The following is a 25442-nucleotide window of genomic DNA, read 5'->3' as shown; positions in this document are numbered from 1 at the left end:
AAATAGTAGAAACTTTCAAAGTCAGGAGGGTGAAATTGTGCTCTATATGAAAAAGGAAGCAATCATATATTGCTGATGTGTATATTAATACTGCTGAGACCACATGCATATATACATACTTATTAATACATTCAGGCATTGTCTATTGATTGTATATGGTAAATAAGCTCATAAAAGGAGTGTATAGATTACCTCGTTTGTGTAACAATACATATACTCAATCTCAGCATTATACATGAATATGCACCATGAATAATATGTCACCAGATTGAAAGATTTTAAAGTTTTCATTATATATAAATGTACAACTTAATAATATTATATGAATTTTTAGTATTGTCCTTCAATTGTATCCTTCTGTTTAATTCTGTGGGTATTTTTTATGAGGAGGTCTGCAATAGTGAAAAAGGGTATTTCTCAAATTAATGAATTACTGCTCGTCTCAACACTTATTTGTCCACACGCTTCCTTGCTGTTAGTCTGTTCCACTACCAGAAGACTGCAGGAATCAATTAATAATCCCTTACCTTTTAATTAATAATATGAAATAAAAGTTGAATATACAAAATAGAATTGTCAGCCAAGCACATATACATGCATGTTGGTGCCCTCAATAAATTTTTTTTTTAGTTAACTTCCTATAATGTTTATTTATTCACAAATACAAGAAGAAATATGAAAGTAGTTTAAATTTTAATTGGCATAACAGGCAATATTCTTTTTTTAGACATTTTGCAGGCAAAAATATTCTATCATGTATAAAACAAATGCCATATATAGTTTTACTTGCTAAGAATGGCAAAAGTATGTGTAAAATTTACATCAAACAGAAACTTAATGTGAATGAGCACAACTATAATACTTTTAGGATTCTGTTCTAACTCTTTAAAAAGCTATCATTGCATATATTTTTCAGAGGGTGGAAAAAAAAAACCCAAAAGTCCTTCCCCCAACCCCCATCTTAAAAAAAAAAAAAGCCACTTGCAAATTCAAACATTAAAAATTTAGAGTCTTCCTTCATCCAATAATATATATTCATTCCCCACAGGCAGCACTGATGGTTCTTGGGATAAAGAAAAACTTCAGTCTCCCCCCACCCAAGGATCACAGGCCTCTGTTAACCACCCCAACTTGCCTGGACAGCATAATGTTCCAGTTAGCCGTCCTCTCAACCCTCTTCAACAGAACCACCTTCTGCCAAATGGTACGGGTTGACATCTTTCAGCACTAACATCAGCAGTTTTCCAATTCCTGTCTTTATTTTGTGTTTATATAAATAGGCTGTGAAAAACCAAAGATGTGGGGAATATTGGAATACTTCCTTTAAAGTATTAAGCAGGGGAAGTGGAGACAATAAAGAACAAATACATATGCAATAAAATTGATACTTAAAATAGCTGCTAACCTGTGCATCAGTGGCATAATAATGCATTGCTAAGGCACCTTACAGCAGATTTTAGAAAAGATAATAAATAGCCATTGCTTAGCAATGATATCATACATTACACTGATATGAACAAACTAAGAGGCCTAACAGCCTCTCCTTGTGAAACCCCCCATGGTTGCTAGTGATTTACCCATGCATATCCTGGAAGAGAACTGACATATAGCTGCTTTGTCCTGCAATGTGAACCATCTTGTCACCCATCACGTGAATATTTCCATCAGGAGAAAAAAAAGCCAATGTTGTACAAAGATGCAGAAACCTATTTCCCTATTTTTTCCCCCCACCAGGATTGGAACTTCCTTTTATGATGATGCCCCACCCGCTAATTCCTGTGAGCCTACCTCCAGCATCTGTCACGATGGCCATGAGCCAGATGAATCACCTTAGTACCATCGCCAACATGGCAGCAGCAGCACAAGTGCAGAGTCCTCCATCCAGAGTTGAGACATCTGTTATTAAGGTAACTATATTTTAAAAAAAAAGTTCTAGCACACTCACAATTGTCATAAATACTGTAAAGGTGGCTAGGTATCAGATGTTACGAGGTAAGTCATAAAGTCAATATATATATGAGAAACCCAACTGTTGTAGCTCTGGGAACACAGTAGGCTGCTGGTGGACAGTGTTACCTTCTCAGTTCTCCTCCTCCTCTCTAAATCAGTATTAAAATAGTGCTCAAGTTGAAGCATTTTCATTCAGAATACACAGCTTTCTGATTCCCATATTAGAGTCTGTAATCTAATGGCAATGTTCCTCAAGATATCAAGGAAGAAATTACTCCTTTCTTTAATTAGAAAGACTGTTCTTCCAACTTCTAAAACTCAGCATTTGGACTAAAATGCTGCAAGTTATCTGAGGAACGCTGGAAGGATTGGTACTTTACCTCTACAGAACCTAAACTGCCAAATCCCAGAACAGAATGGAATGAAGTTGCACAGAACGGGCCCAGTGATCTGCAGGCCAGATCTGCAGTATTGTAAAGATACCTAAAAAATATCTGACATCTGAAATTGCCTACCTATTTTAGGTTTTGTTTGCTGCCTGTAACTAAACTAACCTGGTTATACAGATATTTAGCAGAAGCATGGAGTCTTCTCTCCTTCTGGCTGAAGATCCTTTGTTTTCATTTTAAAGGCCTTTCTCCCTTACCACTAGATATTTGTAATTTGATTTGACATTTCTTCAGATATCTACATTTTACCTGTTGTCCTTCTTTAGTTCCAACAAATGAGATACAGAAAGTGCATAAACTTCTGTGCTTTTGTGTAACATTCATATGTTAGAAATATGCAAAGGGAAGGTTATTTGATATTTTAGGGCTATGTTGGAAGTCTGTCCATTAGTGCAATTCCTTTGACAAAAAATGAGTAAACTTAAAATCTCTTGGACCTTCAAATCAAGAGCAATTTTGAAGTTCATGATGATTTAAGCAGAGTGAAGAAGTCTGACTTTATAGAGACATTCAACATGCTTATGCTCCTGTCCTCTTTAACCTAACGAGTCCAGAATCATCAAGAACCATTCAGTTGAAAGTCAACAAATCTATGCTGCTATTGACCTAGAAAAATATGGTCTGGTGACCTGATTTAGGTACCTGTACTTTCAAATGTAGACTGTCCTTTGGAGGCCTTCAGTGGCATCCCTTTCTCACCTTTGATGACATAGGGAGTTAAGACATTTGTTCGAGAAGAGTTGTTTCTTTAGGTGCTATGTCAGCAAGGCTAGATTCCACCCCTGATGTCCATCTTGCTCATATCTTGGGAATATAAACACTCTGCTGCTAACCAACTGTCCCACTACATGGTGATTTCTGTACCTTTGTCTATTTTCACTTGAGCAGTGTTTCATAAGAGCTACATGATACTAAGGTTCTCTGGAATATATGTGGTGCTCTATTTCATTCTAAATTTATTTTCTTAATTGGAACAGTGATCACTGGTATTACAGAGGTATCTAAAAATGAAGATTGGGATAGAGCACATGCTAAATGACACCTGACAAGTATGAACTACTATGGCAACCAAACTTTGATTTCACTATTTGCCCTACTATTTTCCCTTCTTTCATTTTCTGTGAGCTATTTGATTTCATATATAAGACTACAAAATTTGACCTTCATGTGCATTGGTAACCTTCTGTTTCTAAACTTTGACAAGCTGACTTCTAGCTTGTAAAGTTGATTTACAAGCTAGTTCCAGCTATTAAAGTTGCCTAAGTTACCGTGGCCTACATTTAAACATGTCTATGGGAGCATACCCCTATGTGACCCCTGACCTTTGTCTCCAGTTACCAAAACCAGGTACCTTTGAAGTACAGCATAGCTCCCAGGCTATGTAAAAAAGGTTTCCTTTTGTGGAAAGCAGGTCCTGGTATATTCATAGATCTCACCCCATTATGGGAACATTGCTGGACCCAGGAAGCACTTAACTTCTTAAGTTAAGTTAAGTACTTAACTTAAGTACTTCTGGCTCATCTGATCTAAACCTGTCTAGTAGGTTTAAAACTATTGGACTCTGAAAGGGAGACTCGGTCATCAATTAGCTATGTATATTATTTTAGCCATAGGTATTGCCATACCAGAAATTTTTCCTTATCCCAGAGTTCCTTAACTTCTTAACAGTTTCATTCTTATAGCTTATCTACTTGGAAAAATAGCTTCTTTATAATGTAGGTGAAGATTTTGAATGTTCCTAGCAATTTTGATTCTCTGTTGGAAACATTTTAGCAGCACTTTGTAACTGGAAAATAATTTTTATTTTTCAAAATCTTGCTTATTTAAGCATTTATTTGTATTAATAATATACACTGTTTATCTCTGTCATTTCTGAAAATTCATTCTGAAAATTCCTGTATTCATGCTAATAAAATCTTCATCACAGCTGCCAACTTTAGCGCAGCTCCTGGCATAACATTTTGTGCAAGTTATTTAAGAAACCAGGTTTCATGTTCCCATCTGGTTTGCACATAACCATAAACTAAAAAGATGTGGATTTACACTGAAGTGTTTTTAAATGGCCAGATTAACCTAAGTTCTATGTAGAAAAATGTGCTCACTCAAGGGTGAAGTATACATTTTTTAAAGTTTGCATGATTAAGTTAGAGTTTTGGGACATTTAGTTAGAACCTGATGGAGACACTACCTAAGTGTTGCCATGACTTCTTCTGTCAAGGCCTGTGACATATTGCCCACAATACAGTTGTACTATAGGTAAATACAAAAACACAAGTGTTAATCTGCCATCCAAAACTCACTTCTAAATGTAAGATCTTGCTGCACAATACTGCTGTAAGGGGTGAGGAACTTACTTTCCAACTCTTTCCTTCAGCCCCTTTGTGGTACAACATATATCTAGATTTATGACCTCTGTTTTTGTCAATGGCAGATCAATATGGTCATGTGGATAGAGATAACCCAGCCAAGTAATTATATTCCTATTATTTAATACTGAACAGGACTAAAACATAAACCCCGGCAATGTAAAAGCACAAGGTCATTGTTGGGGAGGTTTTCTTCCTGTGAGCATGGACATAATGTCACTGGTAATTTACCTGTTCCTCACTAGGTATGAGGCACAGTCAGGCTGTGATTTTAGTGTCCATTGAATTATATGCACTGAGTAGTTGTGCAGGCAACTCTCTAATCAGCATACTTTTTGAACCTTGCACTGACATTGTGAAGTTTATGAATAATAACGTATACTACAATCAAATATCTTAGAGAATAGATGTAAGTGAGAAGGTCAAACCTCTTTTTTCTTTATTTTTACAGGAATGGATAAATAGTGCAGTTGTTCTTTTTCACAAAACTGTTATTAGAATCATATCTTACTTCTTTTTTACTACTACATTTTTAGACTTTTTGGTTTTGTTTTCATTATCTTCTGGCTCATTTTTTAACCCTAATTTTACTTAAATGTTTTTCTCAGTGGCAATGTCTCCACAAGTTGATTTGAAGAGCTTGTGAATCACTCATCTTGGAGTTCACAGTAGTAACCTGAAATGACAGCGTAGATTTGAAATTAGAGTACAGGATGTTTACAAGTTTAAACTCTGCTTGAAAGTTAGAAGACCTATGAGAAATTTCTACTCTGAAAAGTAAATCAATAGTAACATTATCCAATTAAGTGAAAAAGAACAAAATTAAGTCTTAGAAAATCTGAGTCTTCAGATTATAAACAACCTGGTTCATTGGATAGAAGAATTGCCGTTGTGAACAGTGCCACAGTAGATGACTTGCTGACCTTTCCTTCCAATTCACCGAGTTCACAGTTAGTGCTGTTATCTTTAAACTCACAAAGCTTCAAATGCCTTTCTATTACTGGGCAATATTTCATTTCTTCATGATAAGAAGTTGGAATAAAGCTGAGATCATGTACTAACCAAACATTTTATCCTGCTACGTTCAGAAGATGAGACAAAGACAAAATTACAAGGGAAGCCTTACAAAGCAACACCTTAGATTTGGCAGTGAACTCTGAGCTCTAAAATCTTCTGAATTATATTTCAGAAGAGTGTTGTGCCCTTTCGAACATGAGGCGAACATTAGATGTCTTTTTGTAATGGAATGTTTAGATATATGAGTTGGATGAATAAGAGGAGAGCAACAACAAGCGGGGACAGCAGATTGTGACAGCAATGAATTGCAGTGAGTGTGACAGCTGTGACCTGGGGATGCTTTAGACATGAGGTGGCTTTCATCACCTGCCCATGGTTTCAAAGGCTCAGCTTGTTAGCAGTTTCACTACATCAATTTTTTTCACTCAGCAGAAAGATACATGAAAATATAAAGGACATACCTCATATTAATAGCAACTTGAAATAATTCTACATTGTAAAAGTTAGAGCAGCATGCCAGAATCAAAAATTGCACTTTATCCATATAATGTTACTAATACTTACAGAAAGAATTAAGAATAAAGCAGAAGAAACCAACACCTCCAGTTGAAAGAGTGACCAGTGGCACAGTAGTTTTCCACTGCATGTTAAATACATGAGGTGAAATTTTGCTAATTCTCTACAGCACTGGTTGTGTTAAACTTGTTTATAACTTGTTTATACATATATACACACACACACACACTCCTGTTGACCAATAGCAGAAATATACTATTAATTTATTTAACCAAGGTCTCTGCTGACGGATTTTTATTTTTAAATATATCACTTTGTAGGCCTATTCTGACATGAGGTTTTATTTTATCGCTCATTCACTTTTTCATTTTTAACTGGCAATATGTGTGTGTTCCTACTGATGTAATTTAATGCTCCTATGACGGAACAGAGTACATTTAAATGTCTCATGTCAAGAGTGGTGGTGAGCAGTTCAGAGAGTAGACCTGAGAGGAAATGGACCCTAAGAGGAAGATGGGCAAGTTCACTTCAGGGAGGGGGTGGGCAGCAAAGGGACTGTAGAAGCTTCAGCTTAAGTCTTCTGTAACTGCTGTGTGAGCAGCCTTGAGATTAGTGCAGACTTTTAATACCAAAAGATACTGGCCATCATAAGATGTTTCAGTGTAGAAGAGTTTACTGATAACTTATTTTCCAGTTACAGAAATGACAATGTTTTTTATAGAATTGGATAAAGTATTTCTCAAAATTGGCTGGCACACCATCCTGTAGAGCCAGGGGCCATAGGAAGCACCTTGAAAGTACAATTAGACATCCTGGATAGAAAACCCTTTGACTTTGCTTCCGACAAAGCAGAATTCTCCTGTACTATAAACTTAAGAAAACTGCCAGACTAGTCAGTGTATCACATGCTACTGTAAAATCTTTAGATGTGACTCCCTTCATGCATTGAGTAAAATTACATCCAAAACCTCTGTTGAAGGACCATCACTGAATTTCAAACAATGAGAGACTAAACCCTGCTCTAGGTGTGCCTGCTCAAGCAGGGGGGTTGGACAAGATGATCTCCAGAGGTCCCTTCCAACCCCTGCCATTCTGTGATTCTGTGATTAGGAAATACCAGAATGCCTCTGCAGCCTTAATGTGACAGCATTCCATCCATATAGAGTAGTGCAATTTTAATGTCACTGTCACATATTGTTTTTTCTGCAGAAACTCTTCCTCTTTCAGTGAATGGTTAGTTATTCCGTATCGAATTTCTTTTAAATCAGTGTCTGGCCAAGTCTTATCTGAATCCTGTGTTGAATGCAAAAGTTTTCTATGGACACTTCTGTGCCTTACAGGAAAAGTATCATGCAGGCAGTGGTAGATACATATTTGCAGCATTCCTATGAAGCTGGGTATGCTATACCCATTTTACAGAAGGAGAATGAGAACAAAATTAATTCTATCCCAAATTGGCAGAAATACCCTTTTTGGATGCCTAACCTGAGAAACGCCTGACTTTTCAGATAACCTATTATATCTAGAGACATTTGTGCATGAAAAATAGAAATTTTGACATTAAAGTAATTTTCTTGAATGCGTAGAAAAATATACTATACACAAATGCATGAAGAGTGAAGCTACTTTCATTCCCTCATTATCTGATACATGAAGTAAAATCAAGTTTTCTTCTTTATGTAAGGATTAATTTGATTTAATATAAAATGTAAATAGTAAAAAGTAATTACTCTACAATAAATAGAATAAAAATAAGACTATCAGTTCCTAAAACATCTACTTTTACATATTAGGAAAGCAAACATGAAAATTATGATACACCTATGAGTTTGAAGTATATTATAAACCAAATTAACATATAATTTTCATTTTGTCATGACTGCAGAAAATATGATATCTTAAAACTATTTGTATAAACTTATAACAGAGAAAATCTCCAGGTTAGAATAACTTTTTTTGTATTTATGTTAACATAAATATGTATATACACATTTACTTCTGTTTCTTCCTTTAGCATGAGAAGATCTTAGGTCAAAGTGTAGCTGAACTCCTTTATTATGGCTTAATCATCTTTATATTAGAGGGCACTGTGTCCCACCACATTAATCCGTTCTATCTACATGATTAAAATTATTTAACTTTTAATACATTTTTTTAATATGATGAACTTAGAGGATGGTAACTGTGTATCTGGTAGGTTGTAATATGGAATAATGTCCTTTTTTAAAAATAATAATATGGGATCCTATTATTTGTTTTAACGTGCGTGTTTCTGAGGTGCCGTTTGAAGCTAATAGCAGCCATATGCTCATATGAATTAATTTGTGTCATGTAAAAAGATATCTACAGATAACACATGACACAAAGAAGGTAGTACAAATTTTTTCTGTTTGCAATTTGCATATTCACATGTGTAACAGGGAACTATGTAAGTAGTGTGAGATGAATTTGGTGCAAAACAGCCATGAGGCCAGGTACAAGGAATGGGATTCATTTTGCTGTCTTCTCGGGCATAATTCATGGGACCCATTTTAGATAGCTACTTCAGAGCGAGGTGAGTTGTACCTTTGAAACATGAAAGTATGGGTAAAAAGTGAGCCTAGGGTGACTAGCTCATTTGCACTAGCTAGTGACAGCTGTAGACATTTGTACTATAAACGATGACATTTGGTCAGATGAATTCTTGGTGTTTGGTTGCATGTACAGTTTGGATTGACTTTGAGGGGTGAATTTCTAGTAGTGCTTCTTCAGCTTGAATGGTTGCTTTTCAAGTAAGACTAGATTTTCAAAAGAGGAGAGATTAAAAAAAGGCAGGAAAAGTCTGTCCAACTTCAGATAAGACAATACTCACTCAGTTGGGAGGATTTTTTGCATGACAATACGTTTGCATGTTGCATGGGGGTTTTTGTATACCTCAGAAGGATATTTTGTTTCTTAGACCAAATATTCATTTAGGGGGCAACATATAATTTCTAAATTCAGCTGAAATGATGCACACACAAAAAAGAAACAGCTCCAAAATAGTTGTCAGGACATTTTTATGAAAATCCACAAAATCTGGAATTCTGTACTGTGAGGCTCCGTGGCAATTCCAGCAATGATCCTGCTTCTTCCTGATTCCAAACTGTCAACACCTTGGATGCTACTGTAGTTTCACCAGTACAGCCGGGCTGTTTCTCAGTATTGGTAGGCTTCTGGTTTTATTTGTTTGTTTGCTTGCTTGCTTGTTTTTAATCTCTCTAATGACCCAATCCTATGAAACTCAGTTCCTGGCTAGGTCACTGTACTTTAGGTACAACCCATGATTTCAAATTATCTGGTTCTGTGCTGAAGTACTGTTAAAGGATTACTTGGGAGTGTGCTGTTTGGACTTCCTAAAGTCTTTTGCAAATGTCATGGATTATGTTCTTTATAAGAAAAAGATCCACTATTTTAAATAATATTGCAATTAATGACAACACAAAATACTTGGTCTCCTGAATTTTGATTGGGATTAGAAGTGTGTCTATAAGAACAAGGTGAGAAAGCTGACATGTGCATCAGTGGGAAGTTAAGAAGATCTTTAGCAAGCTAGTGATAGCATGCAAATACGAAAATAGAAATGAAAATTTATAGCATTCAGCCAGTTTGGTAACACACATTTTATAGTAGTGATTGAGGAAGTTAGGAAATAATTATTAGCCCAATTAGTCTTGCAATTCTTAGGACTACATGTTAATTTGGAGTCTCATAGCGTTTTAGACTAAAGCTGGAGAAAAATTAAACTGTAAAAGCAAAATATCCTGTCTTCAGGGAATACAAAAGATACCCAAGTAATTCATTCTCTCACTCATTCAACTAATACAATGCCAAATAATTATGCTATTTTACAAGAAAGCAATTCCTGGAATACTTCTCACACAAGTTCAAAATACGTCAGTAATGAACCAGAGTACGAAGTCTGTGTTTTGGTCATTGTGAAAGAGATTATTATAATTTTACCGCAAAAAGGCATGGCAGCCCAGAAAGGTCAGAATATTATAAACTATTCCTGATTAAAAGCTTTTTGTTTTTCTTTCTGAAATTAATCGTGTATGAAACCGTGTGTGTCATATATCCTTTCCCCAGTATGATGTTACCTAAACTGTTGAAAAGTATGACACTGAAAATAAGTTATTTTATCCTCTGCACTTCAAAGTCGTAGGGCACAAGTGTCTTTGAAGGAGTTTGTTTAACACCGAAGAGCATCAAGGCAGCTGTATAGGTGTAAAAGCGATTTACCTCTACAGTTATACTTAGCTGCATGTCTAGAGCTCAGTCCATGACTAAAATTAAAGGACGACTAAGCCCAAGAGATAAGTCTTAGGAAGAAGTAAACTAGAACGAAGGAAAAAGCTGAGACTGAAAATACCTGTAGGAGAGAAATAAGCAGGAGATGAAGGCTGTGCGTGCAAAACCAGTTAGCTGTTGGAAGCAGGCGTATTCAAACTTTGTCAGAAAGATTCCAGAATTTTGTCACTAAGGAACAGAAAAGGCGTAGAATAAAGAATGTTTGTGGAAAGACTGAGCTGGTGAGAACCTAGAAGATATCACTTGTCTGTCTTCTTAGGAGCAGAAGGATTAATCCTACAAAAATTTCCTGAAGTGTCTTCTCTTCGATAGTGATATAGGGACCAACAGCTGAACTCTTTACGTTTTGGTATATCTTTGAGGAAGACTTTTGGTAATGAGGTGCTTTTCAAACAATGAAAACATGCTGCTGGAGCAGAAAGAAAAGAGGCAAAAAAGAGATTAATGTTGAATAACTACCTTTGTGACCTGGTAAGATGAAAAAGACATCTACGATATAGGGAAGAAAGTATTTGTGGTCTTCTGGATGCCATTGCTGATACATTAAGATAAATCCAAATAGGAAGTTACTTAAAAGGAGCTTTTGGAATGAGATCTTAGAGTATGGTCTTTGCATCTATGCAAAGAGCTGTTTGAAAAATGTAGAAAAATGTTGATAAGGACTTCTGTTTTACTTGAAGGGACTGAGTGTTATGTTGTGGACGTTATGTGGTACTCTGGAACAAAATGCGGAGTGGTTTCTAATTCTAGAGATAACTTCAATCTCCTAAGTTAAAATCTCTGGCAGTTAAAATATTTTACCTGTTCTTTACAAGATTTAAAAAAAAAATGCCCGGTGTCACAGGAACAATTCTGTTATTTATGAAATGGACTTGATATTGAGGGTGTGTAACTTGTAATGTCAGTAGAGTAAGAGTACAGGAAAGGGCATTACATCTCCCTAAAGTGAAAGTTTCATTCATAGTAGCAGCATTTTTGGAGGAGTTAAATGCCAGATTCTTAAATTCTTAGGATTCATGATTTGGATCAGACTGTAAAGAGAGCACCAAGGTGAGGAATGGTTCAAATTTGGCCTTTAAGAGTGTGTTGTCCATTGCTTAGCACAGCCTCCAGTTCTGATGTCTAATTGAGAGTCTTACCAATTTTGACCCTTTTTATTTGTGAGTACCTGTAGAAAACAATAGGGAAGCAAAAAAATTGCGAAAAAAAAGGTAGCTAGTGAGGGTTATGTTTTACAAACAATAAATAATTCCGAATTTCTCGTTTTCTGGTAAATATTGCCAATAAAGTCTTGGGCGCTACTCAGCTTATCAGCCTGGAAGTGCAAGGATAGTGTTTTTGGCATCTTGCTGCCACTGCAGTGGACTTTTTTAGGTCCTGTCTGTCAACCTGTGTGGACATCTCAAAACCCTTCAATGGCTCAAATGGCTGAAATGTGAGCAGCTGTATGTATCTAGTTTTGGAGGACGCTCCGCTGACTTTATTGTCTATATCTCAACTAACTGAAATGGGAGACCCCTTCAAGCTGGGCCCCTTTGTGTAGTATCCTAGATACAGGTGCCTCTGAAGTTTTATCTCTAGCTCATGTGTCAAAACTGCATTTAGATGCTTATATTCAGATGTGTTGATTTCAAGCTGAAACCTGCAAAGTTTCCTCATCATACTTAATTTTAGCAAAGCAAAGTCACTCAGATTTTAATTGGTTGGTTGGTTGGTTGGTTGGTGGGCTGGTTGTTGGGAGACTGTAATAACAGCACAAGCCAACACCAGATTCTCCAGAGATATCTTTAATTAAGTGGAATTAAGTTTGACCTGGAAGTAGACAAGATTTAGGAAAAATACTGGACAGTGGGCAGTATCCTTGGTGATTTCTATTGCCAGGATTATAACACAATAAATTCTGTTTCTTCACTGTGTCATGTAGACTTACTTGTACAAAAGCAGCACTTTGCAGAAGTTAAAAAATACCTCTGATCATCTGAGTTATTTACTGAACACATTTTTGCACATTTCCTTTTTGAAAAATTTTAAAGTGAAGTGTAAATGTAAATGTAATATTCTACCACAGACAAAATCCATCTTTTCTACACAAAATTTCTAGTAAGAAGACAGCTTATATTGATATTCCAGCACCATTAGTTTATCACTATGACTTCTAAGAGCTAAAGTGTATTTCAATTTATTAGTAGTAACATTTCCATTTATTATTGCAGCTAGTTTTGATAAAGACAAAAAATTGCTATAGACTATATTATTGATTGTGGAATTATGAAGCAAGGATATAAAAAATGAGTTAAATTTTAAAATTAATTTCTGCATAGTTCAATCCCATGTTTTGTTGGGGCTAAAGGGTATTTTACAAATTAATTGATAAAGCCAGTATATATAGTTTTCTCATAGAGTTTGTCTGCTTATGTCGTATTATATGTGAATAAAACTCATTATCTGTTTTGTTTGTGCAGTAATTATATTTTGTTGTCCTGTGCATTCCTTTTGCTCTCTCCATCTCATAATACGTGCTGTAAAAGCATACATAAATAAATAGGATAAACAAATTAAGCTGTTTAAATAAATTAATTTACTCTGCAGCTCTGTATTCAAATCTTATGTGCTCACTGGATTTCATTTTAATGAAACCCTTCTAAGAACAATACATTGTATGCCAAACAGTGAAATTATATATTAAATGAATGATTAAATATACCATGTTCCAATTTATACCAAATCTGTATGCCGTGCATGCTTAAATCCTCCTAAATCTAAAGAAATAAATCTTCTACTTTCTGAAAACATCTGCATTATAATCCTCCTCTTGAATACCCAGTTCATGGACATATAAACACAATCAAAGTCATAATAAGCCTAGAGCTATGATGTAGTTAAACTTTCCTCATCAATGTTTTTGACTTAAAAACCTGAGACTATTAAAGTGGAATCCACTTAAATGTTGCTCTGAAAGGTCTTCTCCCACTCCATCAATAGGCCCATCGAATCCCTTTGCAATCAGAATCTCAAGTTCAGAAAATATTTATTATGGAGCTTACCTGGAACAATTCTATTGATTACTATAGATGCTCATGTTGCTAAGTTTCATAGGGATGCATTCAGAGAAATAAATATTCATGTAGATACTGTGCATGAAAAATAATGACTGCTGCAAAAGCAATTTGCTGTGTGAGGAACGTGATGCTCTTTTCAGGAAAACTTTCAGGCATTTGCAGCGGCAAGTTTTCATATGTGTTATTAAACACATACTGATTGTATTATTTCATAACTGAAAGCTTTTAGTGAGTTGAATGTATACAGTTGTTTGTTTGTTTGTTGCTTTTTGTTTGGGTTTGTTGTTTTTTTCATTAGGAGTCAGCATTTCAATTATCAAAAGGAAAAAACCCAACAACCAAAAAGACCCATTTGCAGTCCCTCCACTAGATTTCCCTTATAGGATCTATTTATTTTTAGCACCTTTCAACCAAACCAACCTAACTCGGGGAATATTTTAGCAATGACATAGAGTCTTGGGAGCTATTAGCAATAAAAAGGAAACTGCAGGGAAAGGCAGAGAATTTTCTAGAAAGGACTATTCTGCACTCAGCTCCCTTTATTGTTTCTGTCAAAGTTCTGTGTAAATATCAGATATATCTGTCTGCTACGTATTGACTGTTCTCACAAAGCAGAAGTGCAGTTCAAACCATCACAGTCCTCATGCTCTAATTTTCAAAATCAAGGAACATCTTAAAGTACATCATAGCTCCTCCTGGCTACCATGCCTGGCTTTCCCCTGGGCAGAAAAACATGAATGAACATTTTTCCCCATTTTGAAGTAGTGTTATGGCCACACTCTTACAAAAAGTGTGGTTCATTCCAGGTTTGTGCTCCATGGCATAAAGAGACGTTTAGAGTCTCATCAGCCATGGTACTGGTATAGGTTCAGTAGGGAGATTATATTTTCTTTATGATCTGTAGCAGTTCCATAAGATCTCATTGCTCAAGAAGCCCCTTTGAAATTAAAATGTGGAGTAAAATTCAGCATAAGCGTCTGGTCTTTATTTAACTACACAAGTACATCGTTCCTTATCCTGTAAGGCTGAAGTCTATAAGTCAAAATGTGTTTTTCCAATTCAACAGCGTGCTGATAGAAGTGAGGGGGGGAAAAAAAAACAATAAACAAAACCCAAAATCAGAACAAACCCCCAAATCCCTTGTTTTTATAAGTAGTCCTGAAGGCAGTTTAAAAGCCTGACAGGATGAGCAGCGCTCACATTGCATACTAAGACGTAAGGTTTGGTGTCTTAAAATTGCCAAGTTTCCTTTGAGAATACTCTGCAAATCCTGGACACCTCAACAGAGGAAAGAATAGGTTGTAATTCAGGAGGGAGATACAAAAATTTAGGGAAGTGATGTCTAGAAACAGAGGTTTAATTTAACATTGCATTTTTTTGCAATTATTTTTCGTGGGATCTAGGAACGTGTTCCAGACAGCCCTTCTCCTGCTCCTTCTCTTGAAGAGGGCCGAAGACCTGGCAGCCATCCATCCTCTCATCGAAGCAGCAGTGTGTCCAGCTCCCCTGCACGGACCGAGAGCTCTTCAGACAGAATCCGTAGGTCACATTCTTCTCCTTGTCACCACTTTAAATTTGATTAGGTGCAGCTGGTTTTTCTAATCAAAATGCCCTCGTCTTAAATAGATCTCATATGTATCATGTTCGGAAGTTCAGCTGCAATAACTATCTCCCAACATTATGTTCCCCAGTTTACAGTATCATAATACCTGATGCTACATTAACGGGTACTGATATAAACTGCCATCATGTCATATTAAACAAAGATTTGAGCTATGAAATACAGAATTGCAGCCAGGAAGCAATTTGCTAGATTAGTTTTAGAACTGAACATGCAGTGTAAACAATTTTTAAAGAAACTGAGTTTTGTTTAATCTGGTTACTCTGGTTTGATTTCTAAATTGAGTCTGACTTCATAAGCAACATTTTACATGGTAGAATTGCTTGGTAAAGAGAAGAATTAGATTAAATCAATTAAAAATGTGCATACTTTATAAAAATTTTAAATATAAAAATTTTTAATGGAGAGAAATACGATACAGACAATATTATCACCTTATAGCTCACAAGGGGCAGAGTGAAATTAAACCATGGTGTCTCAGAGTGATACCATTTCTATCAAGGCTCCATGTGCAGGACGTAAATTGCATGACAAAGACCTTGAATTCTATGATATTCCAGTGCAACAGCCTGGAAATAAAGGTTTGAAACAGATATTCTTCTATGGATATTTACTTAAATTCGTATTACACTTGTCCATTCGTTTTAGTATTGCTCTGTTGCAGGTTTCTGTGCTTTTAAGGCATCTTTCCACAGTGGAATTTGTCAGTAGTTGAAACCGCAGGATTTGGCATGCAGATAGAAGGCCATGAAATAGCTATATGAAATACATAGTCATGTTGGTTAGGTGCAGCATATGTGTCTTTTAGGCTGCTTCATTTCAGGCTCTCGGCAGACTCTGGAAGCTGATTCTTCATTGACCTTCAGATGAAAGATCCTTCATTACTATGTAATGAAAAATGACTTACCAAAGAAAAGAAATGAGGCTTGATCATGACAAGCCAAAAATTCTGTTTTCTTATGACTTGGATGATTCAGAGTGCAGGTTAAACTGACATATACATACTGTGACCTATCTGTTTCCCCAGGCTTGACCCATGAGCCTTTTGTTATATTTCCTCTCCCCCGTCCAGCTGAGGAGGGGAAGTGATACAGCGATTTGGTGGGCACCTGGTGTCCAGCCAGGGTCAACCCACCACAGAGTTCATAAGTAAAGTTCTGGGGAAAAAAACCTCACAACCCTGGGTTTTAATTTTTTTTTTAATTGATTGAATAGTATATTTTTTTGCAACCTTTGAAGACCTTTTCCATTGTTCTGTAAAAAAAAAAAAGGTAAATTAAATTAAATTGAGAGATACTTATTGTTTTTGCTAAGAAATGACACTTTTTTTAAAAAGAAGTGGTACTATTCAAGTTACTCTGCTTATTTTCCAGGAGAGAGGAGTGGGACCTTTTCAAACTGTTTCTTCCAATGCAATCATAACAGAGTTCCTTAAATACTGGGTCACTTCAGTAACTTATTGTTTTATAAAATAACCCTTTCCTCTCCTATCTGATTTGTTAACATCACACCTGATTCTTAAGTACATCTGCTTTTGTGGTGCAAGCAAGAGTAAGATGACTACTACAGAAATACGGGTTACATATGGAAAAATGCTTTACTGAAAATGGTATAAGCCTCTTGCAAATGCAGTTTTTCAGGATGAAAGTGTAGGAATATAAACTACCTTTGATGGGTTTGTGAGGTGTATCTGAGACTCATGAAGGTCTGTGTGAGAACTGTTGGAAAGAGCTTTTGAAGTTATCTGATGAGCAAATAAGCAAGTCTACTGGTGCACGGTATATTTTGAAAAACAATGTTTATTACCTGCAGGACCACAATGCTTAAATTAAGGAAGTTAGGGACTGCATATTGCGAATGCTAATACAATTTTTGTACAACTAACTAAAAAAAAAAATCAGTAAGTATCTCATGTAGAACCTTCTATGCTTTTCTGGTTTGCTTCGTTTTTTCGATTCTAGTCAAATAAACAAGAAAAAGTTTCCAAATATCCAACTTTGTCCGAAGATACTGAACTCTTCCCTTTAAAATGAGTTGTTTTAAAGCACAAATAACAGGAAGGAACTCTCCCGCTGTGTGGACACTGATAGCACTAATTCAGTAACTTTGTGACTGTTAAAATTCTTGTATAATTAAGAGGAAGACTATATAAAATAAGTACAAAAGTGTATTGTTAAAATGACGTCTGATTTTCTGCCTGCCTGCGCTTGTGTCTAGCAGCTGTCCATCAGAACGGGCTATCTATGAACCAAATGCTGATGGGTTTGTCACCTAATGTCCTGCCTGGACCTAAGGAGGGTGATCTGGCTGGTCACGACGTGGGACATGAGACAAAAAGAATACACATTGAAAAAGGTAATACGAATATTATGATCTTACTGTTTCACTGTAAAACAAATACTCTTTCAACAGCTAAATAGTATTATAATTGTGAATTTTATTTTTTTAATTGGTTTTTTTCTTTGTTTGTTTCTCTAATTAAATTATAACAGGATGATAGCTTTCTTGATTCTTCTACTTTGTGGTCCTTGAAATTAATGAACAATATTTATATGAGAGAGGAATTTCATAAATATTACAAAGAAGGTTGAGTGAAAAACAGTTTTATATTACTATTGTGTCTCTGACCCTTCTACAACACTGTTTAGGTATTAAGTTTCTGTCTCCATCCAGTTGACTTTAATGACCTACTTCCCAAAGGGACTGAGCACCGTGAAAATTAGTCCATGTGTGCAAAAAGCAAAAAAGGCTAATACCAAGCCATTAAATTAGGGAATTGCATAAAATGAGGCTGGTACACATTATATAATGGGATTTAAATTTAATTGAGTATATGACCAAAGTGTTTGATCTAGGTGAATAGTCCACATGCACTTATGCTGATTATGACACCATTTCATCTCTGTTGGCATTCAAAGTTAAGTTCCTGTTCCGAGTTGTTACAGGGGATTTTGGAGGGGTGGGGGTGGAATTTTAAAAGATGCATTTCATGTTGTATTTACTTAATATATGTGAATTTTAAGTATTATAGGCTAGAACCATTTTGGTTAAAGAGAGGTTAGAAATATGATGACATATCCTTTGAAAAAATATTCTTTGGACTTATCAGAAAAATCAGTTCTTTGAGCACAATGAGAGGAAAAATAAAGGGTATAATAGCCAGACATGGAAACAGAGCTGGAGAAACTCCTGCAGTCATGAAGATTTCAGAAGAAGACATTTTTTGCCATATTTTAATAGCTATAAGATTATACCTTTCTGTCTTGTGTTTGAACACTGAGATATGAAAGCGAATTAAAATCTGGACAATTCTGTTCTGGACAGGTGTAATTTTTAATAGGATTATCTGAAAAATTAATGGAAACAACATCTCTTTTATATAAACCATTTAGTTTGGTTCATTGCACACACAACCTGTTCTAGCTTATACCATGCCCTCACTCAGCCCCTGCAAATTGTATCCCTGCTGTGAAGTATGATGTGATCAAATAGCTTTGTTTTGAATTTCCATAAATGATTTTGTTTCAGCCTTTGAAGTTACTCATTTAAGTATAATCAGACTGGTAAATCCTGCAAAGAGAAGTACATATTAAGAATTGCCACTATTTTTGCATGTCATTCAGGTTTTTTAAAGGCTTTGTTTATAATGGTACCCCAAATGTATTTTCTAATCTGTTGCCAGTTCACGTTTTTGCAAGATCTGTTCTCAGTAAAACTGCTGAGAATTCTCTTTTTTCCTCGGTCCTTGTTTAGGTCAAACCTTCTATTTTTTGTTCTCTTTTCCCCCTGTGTTGCAGCCTACTGAATTAATGCTAAATATTCATGGGCTATGTAGATTGATAGGGTATACTAAATTAAAAATTGTTTTCTGTCATGACTACATTTATCATGTCTCTCATACCAATCTTGTAACTTTAATACTAATCTAATCTGTATTAAAACAAGTGATTTAACTTATAGATATTTGTGGAGATAGTAATTATCTACTTCTGTCACTGTGAGCTTGCAATCAGATTTCCAAACTGTTGCTTACCACTGCAGATCAGTCAGAATGCAACCATATTCAAAAATGCAAACAAACATATGTAGGTGGTGGTACTCTTGTTGTTAAAACCCCATCGCCTTGATCACCTGACTCAAAAGAAAGAGTAAGAGAGGAAAATGGAAGTTCTGAATAAGAATCGTGAAGCATTTAAACGTTATTGTGTTTTCCTCTAAGCCACTTCTGTTGGCAGAAATCTATCAGCTGCAACTAAAATGGCTTTTTATTGAACCTGGGAGAACCTGGGAGACCCTGGCTGGTGAAGAAGGCCCTGCCTTTTCTCTTCTTGTCTCCTCTTCCATTAAAAAAATGAAAATACCAAAAATCTCTGAAGTGATCTTAGATCAGGAAAAATGTATTTACAGTCAACAGAGAATTTAAAGGGAGCACAAAGTTATAGCAGAAGCAACTGATCAACATACCAAACTCTGAAAAGACTTAGCATATGTCAGAGGGGTGGATCATTTTTCTGACTTGGTCTGTGAGCTGGATACAGGAGAGAAAATGCCATTTATCTGTTATAAATATAAACCAAAGAGCTAATTTACCCAGTCCACGCAACATACAGTAATATATTTAGAAACAGTTCATTGGCACCTACAAACTGAATAACAGTTTGAGGGTATTCAGTCTTTCAAAGACCCATGCATTTATATTAAAAATTCAGCCAGAATTATTATTAGTGGCAAAAATGAGTTTATTTTACTGGGGTGGTTTAAGCTACCAGTAAACCTCTTGTGCAGTTTTGTTTGGGGTTTTTAATTTGCCTTTAGGCTGTCTTCAAAATCTATTCTCAGGTTCTGGTGTGCGCAGCCTTGAGTGACCTCACCTTCCATTGGAGTCAGGTCGTCATTATCCCACCAAGAATCAGATTAGGTTCTATGGATCTGATTTACAGCCTATTAAAATGGGAAAGTTTGCATCAGGCTCTGGGTCAATATTTGTTACAGGAAAACAGGACGAGTTTCTCTTCTCAAAGACCATGTGTAAACCGTGGGTGTTGAGAACATTTTCCAGCTGCTGACTCCAGATGTGCAACTTGGCCCCATCCTAGCTTCATGTTGGGGCAAGACCCACACATCTGAAGTTCCACCCACTCCCTGGGCTCCATGAGAAGAAAACTTAGATTTGCTAAGTCCAGCCAGGTTCCTAGTCTGGACTAGGGGGGACTGCAAGAGACACTGCAGAGCAGTCCTGCCCCACGCTGTATGACCATAGAAGTCAATTACCCTAGATTTCCAGGAATTTTTCTTTATTAGAGGATAGCAGATTTTCCAATTTTACTGAAAGTGGGTTGTAGAACTGCAAATGATCTTGGGAAGAAGGAGGCAGTTCAGGTACACGATGTTAGTTCAAGTACTTGAGTACCGTTACCAAAACCAAGTATCTAATTTTGTAACCTGCAATTATGGACTTTCTGATGATGCACATTTGATTTTGTTAGGTCAGGTTTCACAAGAAGGAGTATAGGAGTCATATTAGAAAAGATCCATTCAGTTTTTTATTTTAAAATTAAGGTTCTGAGTCTTTTCAGGTAAAGTAAAGTTTCTAGTACTCAAAGAGCTTGCTCTAGATAGTCCTGCAATTTTGGTGAGGTATATTTTATCACTTATCCTGCTCAGCTGTTATCCGAGGTCCTGCAGATCTCCCAGGCTGAAGTGGCGAGAAGAGTATTTTTAATGGCTGAATACTTGTTCAGCTCTTCAGTGATGTTGTCTGTTAAACCTGGAAACAGCATAGGAAGCAGGAACTAGTGGAGAACCTAAGGACTAGACTGCTGAATGCTGATCCTCTTCTTGCTCATTGATCTGAAGTGTTTCAAAAAAACAAAGTTCAAAATAATAGCTTGAAAGTTAAAGACACACCCCTTGGAGATGTGGATCCTAATTCCTTGTAGGCAGAAGAGAGAATTGAACTTGTGACACATTTCCTGGGCAGTATCCTTAATCACTGTGCTTTGTGTAAAAGAGGGCAGTATATTTTACCACTGTCCCTTTGTCCTTACGACCCAGACTCTGGTCACATGGGGTCTGCAAGGTGGAATTTGTAGCTCAGTCCTATTGCCAGAGTTTCTCTGATTTACTAGATCCAGATATGAGCTCCATATGATTTTCTGTTGACTGTAGACAGACTATAGTTCTACTTGTTAACTTCATTAGATCCTAATTTGCAGTACCTGGTTTGGGTAATGTTAAGTGATGTTGGAGGCAGTGCCTGCTCATAACATCCCTTAACTGGTACCTGCCTAGCAATACCTACCCTATACGCTATATAGGAATATAAGACCCAGCTCATTTCAGCCCAAGATTCCCTTCTGGGGATGAAACACCTAAAAGTTTGTTGCTTTAACACCAAATTTGGATGCTTAAGTGTTTTATTGGATCTTGCCCTAGGGCATCAGATTAGAATTTTCTGTCTGCATCAATTTATATTTTTTTAGATTGACACCAACAGCAAATGAAGCCTGAATGTCATGCTTACATTTTGAATTGAATATGTTATTTGAGGTGTTGCGGGAAGGACACTCTCTTGTTGGAAATGTGCATGCTGTTTTCTATAACAAAATATAAAATATTCACCATGTTCAAAAAAGAAGCTAAACTATTTCTTTCAGAAAAGCTTTTAAACTTAAGTAATTTCCAGATAATCAACGATAACTGCTTCTTGACTACTATGATGGCAGCAATTAAGGTATAACTTTATCAAGTCCACATATTAAAAAATCCCAGTCTTTCTCTCTGTTTTTATTTTAGAGATGTGAGCAATCTTAGACCTCTGGCTAATATCTTGTAAAACAGAATATTAAAATTCCAAAATATCCTTAGTAAAAAAGGGAAAATAATTTAAATATTCTAAAGTTATAATTAGAATTGTATTTTTCTGTTAGCAGTCACGCATCAAAAAGGGAACTAAGGATAAATATGTCATGCTATATAGATATTCATTCTGCATTATCAGCAGTAAATTGTTTTGTAATATATACGTAGTGTATATGTAATATATCAAGCATACTTATTCACCTGAATAAATACAGAAATACATATGAGTACATTTTTATAAATATGAAAGACTCAAAGGAAGTTTTAGCATCAGCAAAGATTCTCTTCTACCTGAGGTCTCCTCTAGCAAAGTCAGCAAACAAATGATCTGGAACTTTGCTTAAATTCTGTTTCTGATCTGTGTTATGATTTTAGTTAGTTCTCTGAGAAGGCCCGGAGGGAGTTGTTACCAGTTGACATACAGAGGAATTTTCATTCACAGTTCTGCTGTCCAGCTGCGTGTGTAAACATACTTTATCTGTTCATTTTCATTTTTGTATGCATACATACACAAAGTGATACTTATACAATATATTTGTTTTACTGAATATTACATTTTAATGTAACAAGAAGAATATAAACAGACCTTGATGTGTATCTGTATGCAAATATATTGACAGTTAACACCTTTCAGGTCTACATTCTCACTTCATTTCTTAAACATTACCCATTAAATCTTAATATATTAGTTTGTAATTCCTTAAGGTACTGGGTTCAGGCTATGTATTTATACGCCACCTAGCACATTGTGAAAGTGATCTTGATTTGAGCTTTAAATACTTCTCAAACCCTAAACAGGTAGTAGTCAAATTTGTAACCTATGACAGATAATATAAAGAATGACTAAATGAAAGGTTTGAGAAAGCCAGTATCACCAAAATAACCTTTTGACACTCTGGTTGTTGGTATGTCTTTTCACTCAGCCCAAGAGGCTCAAGAATGCTTAAAGTACATTAAAAGCTAATACAGTTAATGGACTACAAAGGTGAAAAATGAAATTGCAAGTTTTTTCTTAATGGGCTGTTATTTGCTAAGAAGCGAGAAAACATCTATTTTTGTTGCATAGAAAACATAGAAGCCTTTCATATTATTAAATAGGATATGAATAGTATGTGTACGCAGGAAGGAGTGCAAAGGAAGTACAAACTTCTGAAAGCTTTTTTTTTTTTTAGCAAAATATTGGGTGAGAGTAGTTCTAGAGACTCTTACTAAGCCATCTTCCAATGAGACGCTTCTGCAGACTTGCTCGGTAGTAAGGACCTTTATTCTGCTAGGGTAGGAGCAGCTCTGACACAATTTATGACGGACCTGCTGTACAGTTTTCAATTGACGGATATGTTCCAAAACATCCCAGGTGAACTCACTGGAGCCCAACTGCACGTACGCACACTGGCTAGCCTGTATTTACGGTGACTCGGATGCGTCTTGGACATACCTCACTTTCCAAATAGACTCAAAGGAGTTACATGTGCATAAAAGATCTGATGTATTCTCAATCTATTGAAACAACTCTGCACGTACAATTCCTTTCTGCCTTGTGCCCCAAACAGTTCCCAAAAGGTACTTTTTCTTTTCCGTTTTTTTTTTTTTTTGGTCTTTCTTTTCAATAGTCGTTTTGTGCCCACGTAGTAGACTTTAGAATGGTCTTTACAGTCTTTGATGGTCTTTATTACATATAGAGGGGAGGGGAGATAAAAACCCCTTTGAAATAGGTTGTGTGCTCATTTTCTTTTTTTTAATGAATTGTGTTAATTAGAAGATGTAATGGTAATTGATAAGATGTTAGAAAGGACTTTTTTTATCATGCAACCACATTGCAGTTTTTAAATCGTTATTTCCCTTTTTGTTTGCTGCAGGAAAGATACATTATAGGGAATGAAGTTAATGAAGTTATGGCTGTTTCCAGTAAGAAGGGATATGTCCCATAGTTCTGTTTCTCTAAAGTAGCTATTTTGAGTTTTCCATCTTGCTAGCTAAAAAAAAACCATTGGCAGGAGAATCAAAAAATACATAATGTGTTTAGTTGATCTAGAATGGAATTCTGAAGACATTAAGAAACACACAATTGTTTTGTGAATTTAAAGGGAATATGGAGTCATATTCTTCCTGAAAACTCACATAAGTGAATGCCTGGGCTTTAATGGAAGGAAACATTTATCTCCTAGGCTTTATTTGTACCACTTTACTCTTACGTTACTGTTACAGAAAAGAGAGCTTACAGCAAAATTTTAAGAATGTCTTCCAGTTGGGACTACTTGAAGGAACGATTTCAAAAGTGCTAATAACTGCTGTGCAATTAGTTTTCTCTGAGTTATTCAAATGCAAAATACGAAAAATATAAGTTTTGGAAAGCCTTAGCTGAGAATTCCAACCTACGCATAGATGTTATTTCCTTGCAGATAGTATGTATATAATTATTAACATTTTTTTTAGAAGAACTTCATGATGCAATTTCCTTTTTTGTTACACTGTCTACACATAATCTTTTCCATATTTTTGTTCTGAGAAATAACATGGTTATTACAGATTCTGCCATCATTGCATGTCACGTATGGTCACAATGAATTCTCAGAGATTCTTCTTTCCTTGAGTGCAGAGGGTTTGGGGCTTTCGTCTGAGATGGACTAGTATTGTCATAGTTCAACAAGCAGCAGTTTGATTGGTTCCTACCTTTCAACCTTATTCTGCTGAAAAAGCTTCTCCACTTTGACAATGCACTAATATCTGGGTGATTTGCATAATTTTTTTCTTTATGCTATTTACAAAGTTACTTTGCAAAAAAAACCAAAAACCAAAAAACAACAAACAGATTCTATGCCTCTTTTTATGCCTCTAAACAGGTCTGTCTTTGGCTTTAAAAAGGTTGGTTAAGATTCCAATGGACTGAGTTAGGAACAAGTCTTCTCAGTGCTTCTCAGATCAGTCATATCTGTAACATTTCTTGTGAGCTAATGGTATACATTAGACTGATTCACACTGATTCTTTAAAATTTTGGAAGAGATAATAGTGTGTTCTTGGCCACAAAACTCCCAAGCAGACTAGGTTTAATTAAAAGCTGAACTTGAGGTTCTCCCAGTTGTATTTTTCAGAAGTCTTTTAAAAGCAGTAAATGGTACAACCAGCATAATATACAGCTGAAGGCAACACCATAATGGGGAAGAGGATGTCTTGGGTTAAAGCTGGATGGTGCAGAGAAAGAAAACTTTGTCTAGCTGAGAGGCCTTAAAACTTCCAATTTAATCACTGGTAGGCAGCTGAGCTTTCATTTTGCAA

The 25442-nt window shown here is 35.9% G+C and overlaps 1 protein-coding gene across 8 annotated transcripts in view; it reads left to right on the top strand.

Moving 5' to 3' along the window:
* The window catches only part of DACH1 (dachshund family transcription factor 1), a 362299-nt gene that overhangs the window by 242499 nt on the left and 94358 nt on the right, over positions 1 to 25442 (top strand). For 2 of the 8 annotated variants that reach the window (XM_075088153.1, XM_075088143.1), the window contains exons 4-7: positions 1049 to 1204; positions 1735 to 1907; positions 15090 to 15225; positions 17528 to 17662. In XM_075088153.1, coding sequence (XP_074944254.1) covers positions 1049 to 1204; positions 1735 to 1907; positions 15090 to 15225; positions 17528 to 17662 — 600 coding nt within the window. Of the gene's footprint in view, positions 1 to 1048; positions 1205 to 1734; positions 1908 to 15089; positions 15226 to 17524; positions 17663 to 25442 lie in introns of all 8 variants that reach the window. The other 6 variants (XM_075088148.1, XM_075088134.1, XM_075088190.1 and 3 more) reach the window with 3 other exon arrangements.

This window comes from Phalacrocorax aristotelis, chromosome 1, assembly GCF_949628215.1.
Source record: "Phalacrocorax aristotelis chromosome 1, bGulAri2.1, whole genome shotgun sequence".
Lineage (NCBI taxonomy): Eukaryota > Metazoa > Chordata > Aves > Suliformes > Phalacrocoracidae > Phalacrocorax > Phalacrocorax aristotelis.
This window is presented reverse-complemented; position numbering and strand designations above follow the sequence as displayed.